Below are 14,175 nucleotides of genomic sequence, written 5' to 3'. Positions count from 1 at the left end.
AGGCATATCTGATAAAGGATGTGTACTCAGATTATATAAAGAACTCTCAAAACTCAATAATTAGAAAACAAACAACCCAGTTAAAAAGAGCAAAAAAAAAAAAAAAAAAAAGTGGAACAGACCCATTACCAAGAAAGATAATGATGGCTAGTAAGCCCCTGAAAAGATGCTCAACATCATTAGCCACTAGAGACATGCAAATTCGAACCACAATGAGATACTAGAACACATCTGTTAGAATGACTTTTTAAAAAACTTGACAATATCAAGTGCTGACAAGGAAGCAGAGCATCTGGAGCCCACCTATGTTGCTGGAGAGAATGCAAGATGGTAAACCAGCTTGCCAAAAAGTACAAGATGGTTTCCACTATGGAAACCAGTTTGACAGTTTCTCATAAAGTTAAGCATACATAATTCCCATAAACTCAGCAATCCCACTTCTAAGTATTTACCCAAGATAAACGAAAACGTATTTCCATGCAGAGACTTGTACACAAAGCTTCATAGCAGCTGTATTCATACTCATCCCAAACTGGAAAAATACCCAAGTGTCCTTCAACAGATGAATAGATAAACCCACCGTGGTCCATCCAGCTGATGGAATACTCCTCAGCAACAAAAAAATACAACTTGGATGGATCTAAAATGCATTATGCTGAGTGAAAGAAGTCAGTCTCAAAAGCTACATAGGGTACGATTCCATGTATATGACATTTTGGAAAAGCCAAAACTATTGGGGCCGCAAACAGATCAATGGTTGCCCGGGGCTGGGTTGAGGAAGGAGCTGACCACAAAAGGCTGTGAAGGGTTTTTTTGTTTGTTTTAGGTGGGTGATGGAAATGTTCTATATCTTTTTTTTTTGGCCATGCCACATGGCTTGGAGGGTCCTAGTTCCCCCACCAGGAATTGAACCCAGGCCTCCTGAAGTGGAAGTGCCAAGTCCTAACCACTGGACCACCAGGGAAGTCCCTGAACTGCTCTATATCTTGATTGTGGTGTATCTTGTATATGTCTCTCAAAACTCATAGAACTCCAAGAGGAATGAAAACACATCCACAGACAGATTTGTATATCAATGTTCCCACAAGCATTATTCTTAAGAGTCAAAGAGTGAATACAAACCAACTGATTGTTTATCAACTGATAAATGAATAAGCAGGATAGAGTATAACCATATCATGGAATATTATTCGGCCATAAAAAGGAAGGAAGCACTGACAACAACTTGGAAGAACCTCAAAAACATTACTCTAAGTGAAAGATACCAGACACAGAAGACCGCATATTGTATCATTCCATTTACCTGAAACGTCCAGAACGGGCAGATCCGTATAGTGAGAAAGCAGATACCTAAGGCTTAGGGATGTGGATGTGGGGATTGGGAGGTGATGGCTAATGGGTATGGAGTTTCTTGTTAGGGGTGATGAAAATGTTCTAAAGTTGACTGTAGTGATGGTTGCACAACTTGGTGAATATCCTATAGCCATAGATTTTGACACTTTCAAATGGGTGAATTGTATGGTATGGGAATTATTTTTTTTAATGTTACCAAAAAGCAAAAAAAGCCTCATCAAACTCTATGCTGGAAAAGGTGAATATAATATTTTGAAAATTTTCAAAAATATTTTGAAAAACATTAAGAAGGCAGCTCCAACATTTTAGAGAAGAACTCCCCCACCCCCTGCCACCGGGCCTCTCCTGTCACTCCCTCCACCGCAGTCCCACTGACCTTCTCTTGCTTCCTCAAACTCACCGAGCCACCTCCCACCTCAGGGCCTTTGCACATGCTGTCCCTCTGTCTAGGATACCCTTTCCCACTCAAATTGCTCTGCAGATTCCAACTCTCTGCATGAATATCTTCTCCCCAGGAAGCCTGCCCTTATCTCGCAGACCTTCTTATTACCTACACTTAATGCTCTCTTCACCTTTCCTTGGCGGGGAGGGGACCCACCCTAACCCTAATTAGATAGTAATATAGGCGACTGCATGTTTAAATGAAGCCTGTATCTCCCAACAAATGTCTCCTTTGTTCAGAGCTGTGTCTCTGCACGTGGTAGACAAACAGTAAGTAGAATTTCAGTAACCGAATGGAGAAAATTAAGATCTTTCTTTCCTTCCTTCCTTCCCTCCTTCCTTCCTTCCTTCCTGAAATATTTATTGAATAAGTTCCAGGCACTGTTTTAGGTTGAAAGAACACAGCCGCGATCAAGACAAACCGGAATATCTGTACTCACTGAGCCATGTTCTAGTGAGGAAGCCAGACTAAATCAACAAATGAAAATACGATATAGTGGCCGTCAGTGAAGAAAAATATGAGGGGCGTTAAGGGATAGAGAGGGACAGGATGGGGACGCTATTTTAGCCAAGGAGGTCCGGGAAGGCCTCCCAGTGGGTGTGAGAGCCAGCCCGGTGGAAGGGAGGGAGCGAGGCCCACAGGGATCTGGTGGGAAGGGTGCCCCCTGGCGGAGGGACCTGCCAGTGCAAAGGCCAAGCTCACCTTTGTTCTGAACGGACCAAGGCGTCCCCCATCCGCCCCACCCCCTCCCTCTTTCCTCTTCCATTCTCCTTAGTGTACCCTTCTCATCACCCACAACATTCTCCGTAGCACCCCTGCCCCGGCCCAGCTGGTACCTGACTTGGGGTAGGTGATGATGAAGATGTCATCGTCCTGCACTTCCGAGTTCTCTGCGATGCTGATGCTCTCAGGTGAGTAGATGCCGACGGGGAAGAGGATGCCTTTATACCTGAAGTATTCGCCTGACAAATTCTGGCTGTAGGAGGGTGGGGGAGAGACACCGTAAGGACCGGGAAGGAGGCGAGGACAGGTGTCACCCCTGGGAGAGTGGGGGGCCAGGGGGCCTGCTTTTTTTTTTTTTTAAGGTCGGCTGCAGGCGGGATCTTAGTTCTCCGACCAGGGATCGATCCCGTGCCTCCTGCAGTGGAAGCGCGGAGTCTTAACCATTGGACCGCCAGGGAAGTCCCACGGGGCCTGCATTTGAGTGTCCTTCGAGGTCCCAGGAGCCTACACAAGGGTCCAGCTTTACAGCTGAGGCCTCCAGGACAGATGGCGGCAGAAAGTGGCAGAGGGATCTCGGGGCAGGTGACGGAGGGCAAGCAAGGAGATGGGCGAGGTGCACCCCGCTCGCTGGTGGAACGCTGGCAAGGAATTTTCTCTGCGCCCTTTTCCTCATCTGCAAAGTGAGGATGGTTTACTAACACCCCATAACAATCCTATGAGGTGACAATGATTATTATCCCCATTTTCTGGATGAAGGAAGCGAGGCACAGAGAGGTTGAGTGACTTGCCCAAAGCCACACAGCTGGCGGGACAAGCAGCGCTTCACCTCTGCAAAGTGGGACTAAGCGCTTTCCACATGTTTACTCTTCACCCCAACCCTCCAGAAAGGCAGCACCCCCCATTTTACAGACATAGGCCAAAGAGTCAGGTGCCCTGCCCATTCCTAAGCGGCCACAGAGCGGCAGGGCCACCTGCGAAAACCAGATGTGGAGTCCCTGGGAAGCTGGGGCAGTCTTAAGCGTCAAACCCCTCACTCAAGCTGCTTTTCCCAAAACCCTGCAATGTGTTCATATAACCATACAAGGAAGTACAGTTTTCCAAAGTGAGATGTATTGAGAACAATCCGTTTAATTCGATCACTCTTGCCTTTGCAGCCTCCCTCGAGATCTCCTGACCCTGGCGTAGGAGAGCGATAGGTGTTTTGGGGACCTGGCTAAGGTAAAGCTGAGTTGGGGATACATTTCATTGGACTTTCCTGGGATATTTACAAGGTTTGCGGTCATGTCTGTGTGTAGTTATGGGATGGCGAGCTGGCTGGGTGCAGGATTTGCTTCTGGGACACTAGTTGGGCGCAAGTAATGACAGGAAGGCTGGGGACACGGAAGTCGGATCACGCTATCACATGCCCAGGGGCGCTTGGCACCAAAAGTATGGGGTGGAGGAGGAGACTCAGGTTTGAAGCCAGAAGCCGGTGTGTTATTTTTCTGGAATATTTGGAGTGTTTGCCAGCTTTCAGAATGAGACAAGTCACTGTAATTTCTTTTCTCGTTCTAAACAAACATTCCTTCTTCCTAATGTTGCAGTCACACGTACTGATTCTTTCTTTCTTTTTTTAAAAAAATTATTTATTTATTTTTCTGGCTGCGCCAGGTGGCTTGTGGAATCCTATTTCCCAGACCAGGGATTGAACACGGGCCCCCTGCAGTGGAAGCGCAGAGTCCTAACCACTGGACCGCCAAGGAATGCCCCTGATTCTTTTTCTTAAGGGGAATCCCCTCAAAACAGTATAAGCTTCAGGCCCCATGAAACACGGATTTGCCCATTCTTAGCCGTTACTCGGTGCTAATTTCCATTTGCAGTCCTTTCTGGTACACTTAGGACAATACATCGAACTGGGGGAAAAATTATGCGTGTAAGTGGATTATACTGTCTGTGGATTTCATTTCGGGGTAGTGAAGAGGATTTATAGATATTGTGAGGATTTATAAAGAGGGCTAGGGTCCCACCACACAGGTAAAACTCAGAAACAAAATGTTGAACGGGGGATGAAGGACACAAGAGAGTCTAGATGATATGATTCAAATTAGGGGAAGTTCAAACACAGGGACAAATCACCTAAGATGTTAGAAGGCAGGAAGATGCTTACCCCTGGGAAGTGGGGGCAGATGGGGGCGGAGCTGGTTACAAGGCGCGCCCTCTGCAAAATTCCTTGGGCAATTGACTGAAGCTCTGTTCACAGCACTTGTGTTTTACTTTAATAAAACTTGCAATGCACCTATGGTCACCTTATCTTTGATAAAGGAGGCAAGAATATACAATGGAGAAAAGACAGCCTCTTCAATAAGTCTTGCTGGGAAAACTGGACAGCTAGCTACACGTAAAAGAATGAAATTAGAACACTCCCTAACACCATACACAAAAATAAACTCTAAATGGATTAGAGACCTAAATGTAAGACTGGACACTATAAAACTCTTAGAGGAAAACATAGGAAGAACACTCTATGACATAAATCACAGCGAGATCCTTTTTGACCCTCCTCCTAGAGGAATGGAAATAAAAACAAAAATAAACAAATGGGACCTAATGAAACTTCAAAGCTTTTGCACAGCAAAGGAAACCAGAAACAAGACGAAAAGACAGCCCTCAGAATGGGAGAAAATATTTGCAAATGAAGCAACTGACGAAGGATTAATCTCCAAAATTTACAAGCAGCTCATGCAGCTTAATATCAGAAAAACAAACAACCCAATCCAAAGATGGGCAGAAGACCTAAATAGACATTTCTCCAGAGAAGATATACAGATTGCCAACAAACACATGAAAGAATGCTCAACATCATTAATCGTTAGAGAAATGCAAATCAAAACTACAATGAGATATCATCTCACACCAGTCAGAATGGCCATCATCAAAAAATCTACAAACAATAAATGCTGGAGAGGGTGTGGAGAAAAGGGAACACTCTTGCACTGTTGGTGGGAATGTAAATTGATACAGCCACTATGGAGAACAGTATGGAGGTTCCTTAAAAAACTAAAAATAGAACTACCATAGGTCCCAGCAATCCCACTACTGGGCATACACCCTGAGAAAACCATAATTCAAAAAGAGTCATGTACCACAGTGTTCACTGCAGCTCTATTTACAATAGCCAGGACATGGAAACAACCTAAGTGTCCATCGACAGATGAATGGAGAAAGAAGATGTGGCACATATATACAATGGGATATTACTCAGCCATAAAAAGAAATGAAATTGAGTTATTTGTAGTGAGGTGGATGGACCCAGAGTCTGTCATACAGAATGACGTAAGTCAGAAAGAGAAAAACAAATACTGTATGCTAACACATATATATGGAATCTAAAAAAAAAAAAAAGGTCATGAAGAACCTAGGGGCAGGAAGGGAATAAAGACGCAGACCTACTAGAGAATGGACTTGAGGACACAGGGAGGGGGAAGGGTAAGCTGGGACAAAGTGAGAGAGTGGCATGGACATATATACACTACCAAATGTAAAGTAGATAGCTAGTGGGAAGCACAGGGAGATCGGCTCAGTGCTTTGTGACCACCTAGAGGGGTGGGATAGGGAGGGTGGGAGGGAGGGAGACGCAAGAGGGAAGAGATTTGGGGATATATGTATATGTATAGCTGATTCACTTTGTTATAAAGCATAAACTAAAACACCATTGTAAAGCAATTATACTCCAGGAAAGATGTTAAAAAAAAAACTTGCAATGAATGAATAAAACATTAAAGGGAAAAAATTATGCTTCCCACTAAAACAACTGTTTTTAATAAAAATGAGGCAAGGGAAAAAAAAAATGGAGACGAGGTGCTGGGCCCAGTGAAGGTGAAACCCCAGCTGTCTTGCACAGGCCTTTTCTGTTAGTTTTCCCTTGTGCGCCCAGTTGACAGATGAGGAAACTGAGGCCCAATGAAGGCTGTGACTTGCCCAGGGATCTCCCAGTGTCTTTCCTGAAGGCCTCCACCAGCTTCAGAGATCTGAGGGATGGGGAATTTCTCCAAGGCTTGGCACCAGGCTCAGGCTTGCAGGAGAAGGACAAAAGCTAGAGAATTGTTTCCTCTGCCTGGGGTCAAAGGAGGGCTCTGGGGAGCCCAGGTAAGGCTCAGCCCAGCCAGGGTTTCCAAAGGGCAGTGTCCCAAGGCGGGGCCGGGGGGAGGCTACGGAGGAAGCTGGCATGTGGTCTAGGGTCTGTTGGAAAAGGCCCCCTTTGTTCCTGGCTGGGGGATGTTCCCCAGGGGACCAGGAAGGAAGGGCTGGTCACCTCAGAGGGGTGGTGGCAGGGGCTTTGCAGGCCCTGTTTCTAAGTAACCTAAGTAAGACAGATGTGAGAAATATTGTGTTTCTGGAGCTGGACATTGCAGGCTCAGAGTCTGACTTTGGCACTCTCTAGCAGAGCTGAGGCCTGGGGCTTAATCTCTCTAGGCCTCAGTTTCCTCAACTGTAAAATAGGGATAGGAGAAGTAGCATGGTGTCTTGGTTAACGGCATAAACCCTGGAGCCGGAATACCTGAGTCTGAATCCTACCTCTCTCCAGTCATGTGGCTGTGGGCAAGTCATTCATCCTCTCTGCGCTTCAGTCCTTGCATCCATAAAATGGGGATAATAAGCAAACATTACCTCATAGGATGGTCGTGAGCATGTAAAAAGTGCTTAGAACGGGGCCTGACATAGGAATATACACTATATAAATGTTTATTAATTTTTAAAAAATAGAGATAGTGGGAGGGTTTAATGCACCCAAAGAAATAAAAATGATTAAAATAGAGCCTGGCTTGTGGTCTGCCTTCGATAAATCCAGGCTAAAATTATCGTTATGATTATACTTAGTAATAGAGGCAACACCGGGCATCGTGTGAGCCCAGAGGAGGGGCTGCTTGGCACCGCCTTTGGCACACAGTAGGCCCTCAGCTTATTGTAATTACTTTATTGTTCAGTGATGTCATAGGTTGAGCGCAGGCAGCAGAATTAGTGATGTCACTAGTTGCCAGGCGGATTTAGGCCAGTGGGCGGGGCTGTGAGGCCATCCGTCACTAGGCAGATTAGCTGCTAAGTGCCTGGGTCTTGGCTCTGGTGGGTCACATGTGCTCTCTCTGTGCCCTGGGCAGCAGATCTCACCTCTTTGAGCCTCAGTTTCCTCTTCTGACACATGAAGATAACAGTAATCTCAACCTCAAGGTTTTAATCCTACCTAAAGATTAAAAGGGATAATATACATTAAGCCCCTGGCTCCTAATAAATGCTCAGGACACTGAAGCGCCCTTTAGCGTGCAGCGCTATTTTTGTCTTTGATCTCACCAACAGCTCCTTGAAGGAGAAGTGTTCTCCCCAGCTTACCGGAGAGGAAAATGGGGTTGCCAACCAGGAAAAGATACTGTGCCCTTCAGGAGTCCTTGAAATAGTCACTGAATGCATACATGAATAAATATGAGGGTGTCCCGCCATCCCCCTCAGCACTTACAATCTCCAAATTGCGGGGCCAGGGTGGAGGCCAGGGTGGAATCCACAGTGCCGGCACATTGTTGGTGTCCAACCAGTATTTGACTGAATGAATGAACGTGTGAATGAATGAATGTGTGGTTGAATGAATGTGCGAATGAATGAATGTGTGATTGAACGAAGGTGTGAATAAATGAATGTGTGATGAATGAACGTTTGAATGAATAAATGGGTGAATGAATGAAGGGGGTTACCAGGAAAAAAGTTATGGAAACTCAAAGAGCACTTGTTACCTCCTAACACCTGCCTCTGTGGTTCTCAGCCCTGGGCATTTTAGAATCCCCTCTGGGGACTTTAGAAACTTCCAAAGCCTGGCCTCATTCCAGGTCAACAGTGTCCAGACCTTACCATGCGCCCTCTGGGCCGAGAACAACTATTGCTCAGTAAATGACTGAGCATCAACGTTTAATAAATAATCGAGACGTGACTGGGGGAGAGCTGGGATCTCCCTGCATGTTATGAGGCGACAGGTGAGAAAACGGAGGTTGAGGGAGGGGAAGCGATTTGGCCAAGGCCATGCGGCAAGTACCGAGCAGAGCTGAGATTTGAACCTCAGCCCCGTAGACAGTTCTGTTCCAGGCCCTCCTTCCCCACATCCCCCTACTCCAGTCAAAGCCCCCCAGTGCACCAAGCACTATTCCAGCCTCTGGCCTTGCATCAGCTGTTCCTCCTGCCAGGCGGCTGGAGAGGGGGGACCCCACCTGGCTTCCTGCTTGACTGAATCTTACTGTGTGTCCCCAAACAGGTGCTGTGTGTCTTCTCTCCCCACCTTGTAAATTAAATCTGGCCCTGGGGTGACCTTTCCTCTCCTTGGGCTCCGAGCCTGTTCTTTTCCCATGCCAGGTCCAGGGCTTGGCATGCAGCTATTGCTTGGTTGGAGCAGAGGAATGAAGGTGACAGCTGGGCTGGGGCAGAGACCAGCCGCAGGAGGAACAGCGGACAGAGCTACAGCCCACATGACGGGCAGTGGGCCAAGGACGTACTTAGCCTCCTCGAAGGGGCCTGGCCTGCCCTGCTAGGGAGACCCCAGGACATGAAACTCTAAGAATGGCCCAACCTGGCGATCCTCCTTCCTCCCATCCCCCCGCCCCCCAGTCCACCAGGCCTTAGCTCTTCTTCTCTGTCCCCACTACCCCTGTCCAGCTCAGGTCTCCTCCTCGCCCCCCTGGACCCTCAACGCAGCCTCCTCCAGAGTCTCTTGGCCTCCAGTTTCTCCTTCCTGTTCATCCCCCACGTGGCCCAGAGCTCAAGGCCCTCCGTAGCCTGGGCGGGGGGGCGTTCTGTCCGGATTGCCAACATATCAAAACACGGAGGGCCTCCATCAATATTTATGAAGAAATACAAATAACACTCACAGTGCCCCCTGGCCCGACACTCCTCACTACTTTATGTGCCTTAGTTCGTTTATTTCCTCAACAACTCTAGGAGGCTACCCGCTATAGTATTTCTATCCCCGCGTTACAAATGAGGAAGTAGAGGCACAGAGAGGCAAAGTCACTTGGCTAACATCACACTGCGGCAGACGGCAGAGCCGGGCTTTGAACCCACCCAGTGCCATGGGGTAGCGCCTCGCCAATCGTCATACAGTTGTCCTCAGGTGTGCTCATTCTGGGCAGGGGCTCTGGGGTCTTGGGGGTGGGGGGCGGTCAGGAAGACCTAGGTTTGACCTCAGGCAGCTTACATGACCTCTCTGAGTCTCAGTGTCCACCTCCTTCCCCTTGGTCACAGGAATATTTAACTCCTAGGTGTATGTTATAATTATTATCATTATATTGTATTCTATTCGATATTGTATATCCATAGACCTCAATGAAATATCTTAAGATAAGCATAGATTTTAAAGCAGAGTTTCTCCTTCTCCTGGGAGTTCACCCAAGAGAAACAAAAACTCTTTTTCACACCAACGTCTGTACTCGCATGTTTATAGCTGCCCTATTCATAATCGCCAGAAACTGGGAGCAGCGCAAACGTCCGTCAGCAGGTGAGTGGATAAACAGTGGTACATGTACACCACACGGTACTACTCAGCAAGGACAAGAAGCAAACCTTTGATACTCACCACCGCACAGATGGGTCCCAAAGGCATTGGGTGGAGTGAAGGAAAACAGACTCAGGAGATCGCCGTCTGTACAATTCCATGTAATGTCTGTGGTGGGTGGAATGATGACCACCCCCCAAAGAGGTCCATGTCTCAGTCTCCAGAAACTGCGAACATGATCCATTGCACCAGAAAAGGGATTTTGCTGCTGTGATTATGTTCAGGTTTTGAGATGGGGAGAGAATTCAGTGGGCCCTAAATGTAATCACAAGGGTCCTTGTAAAAGGGAGACAGGAGGGTTAGAATCAGAGAGAGAAGATATAATAATGGAAGCAGACGTCAGAGAGGAGAGAGATCGGAAGAGGCTACGCAGCTGGCTTTGAAGAGACAGAGGAAGGGGCCACGGGCCAAAGGATGCAGGGCTTCTAGGAGCTGGAAAAGGCACAGAAGGGAACGGGAGGAGTGCCACCCTGATAACACTTTGATTTTAGCCCAGCAACGCTGATTTCAGACTTCTGACCTCCAGAAGTGTATGAGCACAGATTTGTGTTGCATTTGTGGTCATTTACTGCAGCAGCAATAGGAAACTAATATGTCATTTCTGACAAAAGACAAAAGTATATGGACGGGGAATAGATCAGTAGCCGTGGGGATGAGGGGTGGGAGGGGAGAGGGCAGCTAGGGATGGGGGAGGGTGTGACTACAAAGGGCTGATGGTGCAGTTTTGTATTCTGATTGTGGTGATGGTTACACAAATCTATACATGTGTTAGAATTCATAAAGCTATACACACACCCCCACACACAAATCAATTTTACTGATTGATTTTTTTTTTAAAAAAACCTCATTCATATCAATGTCAATACTTAACGCCCATTAACCATTATTATAACAAGACATCCCGTTGACCAGCGTCCCTCTTGGCTACCCAGGGTTGTGCAGAGAAGCAACCCTTGCCTGTATTACAGACCTGCCTTCGATTTGCCGTGTAACCTGAGGTCACTCTCAAAACCTCTCTGGTCTCATTTGATGAACGAGCAGTGATGGGTGGGCAGGGACCAGGGACCTCTTTTCCAGGGACCTCCCAGTCTGATGTTCAAAGAGAGCTCCCCATTCCAGGAGCTTTAGGCCGTCTTGCCTGAGATGGGGCAAATTCATTCATTTGGCCCACAGATATTTATTGAGCACCTACTATGTGCCAGGCCCTGGGGGATAGGAAAGTGAGTACAACTGACAAAACACACAACAAAACCAAAAAACATCAGAACATAACAAGAATCCCTATTGCAGTTTATGTTTGAATGAACAATAAAATGAACACAGAATGTTCAAAATGTAGTGTATCGGATGGTGATGGAAAAAATGAAGCTGGTGGGGGACAGGAAGCGTCTGGGGTTGGGAGGGTTTGCAATTTGAGATCGATGGAATCAGGGGAGGGCCCTCCGAGGAGGTGACATTTGAGCAGACCTGAAGGAAGTGAGGGAAGAGCTGTGAGTGTGTGTACCAGAGGGAATAGTGTGTACAAAGGCGGGCAGAGGGCAGGCTGCTGGCATTCAGGGGTCTTGTGGGACTGAAACTGACCCCCACTCCTCTGAGAAGGCCCCGCCCGTCCATGCATGCGATCCGGCCGCATGAGGAGGTTTTCCGCAGCCCCGCTGTCCTGCTGACTCACAACAGGTGCCTGTGGTCAACTCGCCTGCCTTTCTCGGGAGAGCGTTTTCAAGGCTCCTCAAGCCTGAGCTGGGTTCAGTGCGCCTTATTCCCAGGGCACCTTGTGCAGTGGCGGCCGCCCTCCTTTGCCTGAGCTGCTCTCGCCTGCAGGAGTGCCTTCCCTCACCTCCCGAAATTCCGCTGCCTGGAGCCCATCTGGGCGAGCGTCCCCATCTCCTCAAGCGTCCCCATCTCCTCTGGCCACCTCCACCTCAGTGGAGTGACTCACGCCTTGGCCAGAGTGCAGAGAACCGGGCTCTTTCACTCTCCTGCTCTCATCTGCGGCCGCTGAGGAGACATTAGAATAACGTCTTTGGGAGATCACTTGGCAACATTTTAAGTTATACAGGCCACCTCCACTCAAGCAGAGCACACCCGGTCCATGCGCATTTTTACCCCTCTCAGCACTCTGTTCTTTTCTTTCATAGCCCTTTTAATACTTAGTAACTATTTTCTTTGTCTATTGACTTCTTGAAATCAATCTTCCCCACTAGTAGTAGCTACAAGGGAACAGAAATTCTGCTTCTCCCATGTCCCACCTCCAAGAACCAGCATCAGACAGGCAGGCAGCGCTCCATTATATCTGTTGGATGCACAAATGAACGTGACCTCCAGAAATTTATGGGATGGGTGACCTTGAGGAAGTGCCCGGTGATATATGGACCACCATGCTAATTGCAACATTGTAAGAGGGACCTGAACAACAGAGAACTGGATAAATAAATCAGGACTGGATGAATAAATCACTGCCTGCAAACCTTGGAATCCAGCCATTCAAAAGGAGGCATTTATGTTTTGATAGGGATTGGGGTTACACATGTATTTCTCAAAATGGCACACTTCATAAGTTTGTGCAGTGCCCTGTACATAAACATCATCTATTAAAAAAAAAAGCCCATAAACAAGTATTGAAGTCTATTTCATAATATGCAGCCTGGAATGTTTAAGGTGAAATGTTCTGATGGTTGCAAATCACTCCTTTGAAATGCATCACCAATACAGATTGCTGGATGGATAGAAAGATGTACAGATATATGATAAAACAAGTATAATAAAAATTTAGGAGTAGTGGGTATAGAGGGGGTGCGTGCTGAATAATTCCTCCAACGTTTTTCTATGTCTTGGAATTTTCATTATGAAAATTCCAAAAGATCGGAGGGGTAAGGAGGTAGCATTTATTTGGGAAGATGTCTGAGATATTACAGAGAGTGAAAAGACAAGGGGCAGAGCCAGATATAAAGTAGTATCTTACTTATGTTTAAAAAATAAGTAAGTAGGGCTTCCCTGGCAGCGCAGCGGTTGAGAGTCCGCCTGCCGATGCAGGGGACACGGGTTCGTGCCCCGGTCCGGGAAGATCCCACATGCCGTGGAGTGGCTGGGCCCGTGAGCCATGGCCGCTGAGCCTGCGCGTCCGGAGCCTGTGCTCCGCAACGGGAGTAGGCCACAACAGTGAGAGGCCCGCGTATCGCAAGAAACAAAAACAAAAACAAAAACAAACAAACAAAAAAGTAAGTAAAAACAAGATACACACATAGAGAAAAATTTTCTGGCAGGCAAACCTTAGAAGTGGTTACTCTGGGGATGGGTCTGGGATGTTTGTGAGAACCAGAATTTTCCATTTTATGCCCTTCTGCACATCTTGAATTCTGAATGGTGAACACAGTGGCAGTGACTGCCACGTGCTAGCCCTCTGCCTCCGTTGCTGGTGGGACCAGAGAGGTTTCTCCGGGGACTTGGGAGTCACGGGTGGAGGATGGCAGAGCCGGGCCTGGCATCACATCACCAGGAGAGCCCACGTGGGGCTGGGATGTGAGTTTGAAATGAACTTCTACCGACTTAAGATCCAGAAGTGGGGGGATGTTTTTAACACCTGCTAGACTGCCTTAATACGGCACATGTGTACCTTTCCTTCTTTTTAGAAGATCTAATTAGGAAAATAACAGGAATTCCCTGGAGGTCCAGTGGTTAGGACTCAGTGCTTTCACTGCCGTGGCCCGGGTTCAATCCCTGGTTGGGGAACTAAGATCCCACAAGCTGCACGGCAGGACCAAAAAAAAAAATTAAAAAAAAAAAAAAAGGGAAAATCACAAATTATTGGATTGTCTCTCTGTATCTATTGATCATCTGGGTTTATTAATAAGTTATATGTATTTATTATCATCTGGGCTTGTTAACAAGTTAATGGTCTCCCCCAGCACGGCCATACCAGCCTCTGGGGATGCCCATACCACCAGCTTGGTGCGTACCTTAACCGCACTTGTAGAAGTACATGCGAGCACAGTGTGGACACTCAGCTTCCTTCTCTGTTCCTGCTTGTCCGACTTTTTTTTTTTAAATTATTAATTATTTATTTATTTAGGCTGCTCCAGGTTAGTTGTGACAG

The 14,175-nt window shown here is 47.1% G+C and overlaps 1 protein-coding gene across 1 annotated transcript in view; it reads right to left on the bottom strand.

The window, feature by feature from the left end:
* The window catches only part of SULT2B1 (sulfotransferase family 2B member 1), a 33,880-nt gene that overhangs the window by 11,346 nt on the left and 8,359 nt on the right, over positions 1-14,175 (bottom strand). Inside the window, exon 2 of the mRNA XM_033844645.2 lies at positions 2,632-2,771. Coding sequence (XP_033700536.1) covers positions 2,632-2,771 — 140 coding nt within the window. The remainder of the gene's footprint in view (positions 1-2,631; positions 2,772-14,175) is intronic.

This window comes from Tursiops truncatus, chromosome 19 (assembly GCF_011762595.2).
Source record: "Tursiops truncatus isolate mTurTru1 chromosome 19, mTurTru1.mat.Y, whole genome shotgun sequence".
Taxonomy (NCBI): Eukaryota; Metazoa; Chordata; class Mammalia; order Artiodactyla; family Delphinidae; genus Tursiops; species Tursiops truncatus.
Note: the sequence above shows the minus strand (reverse complement) of the source record. Positions and strands in the feature narration are given on the sequence as shown.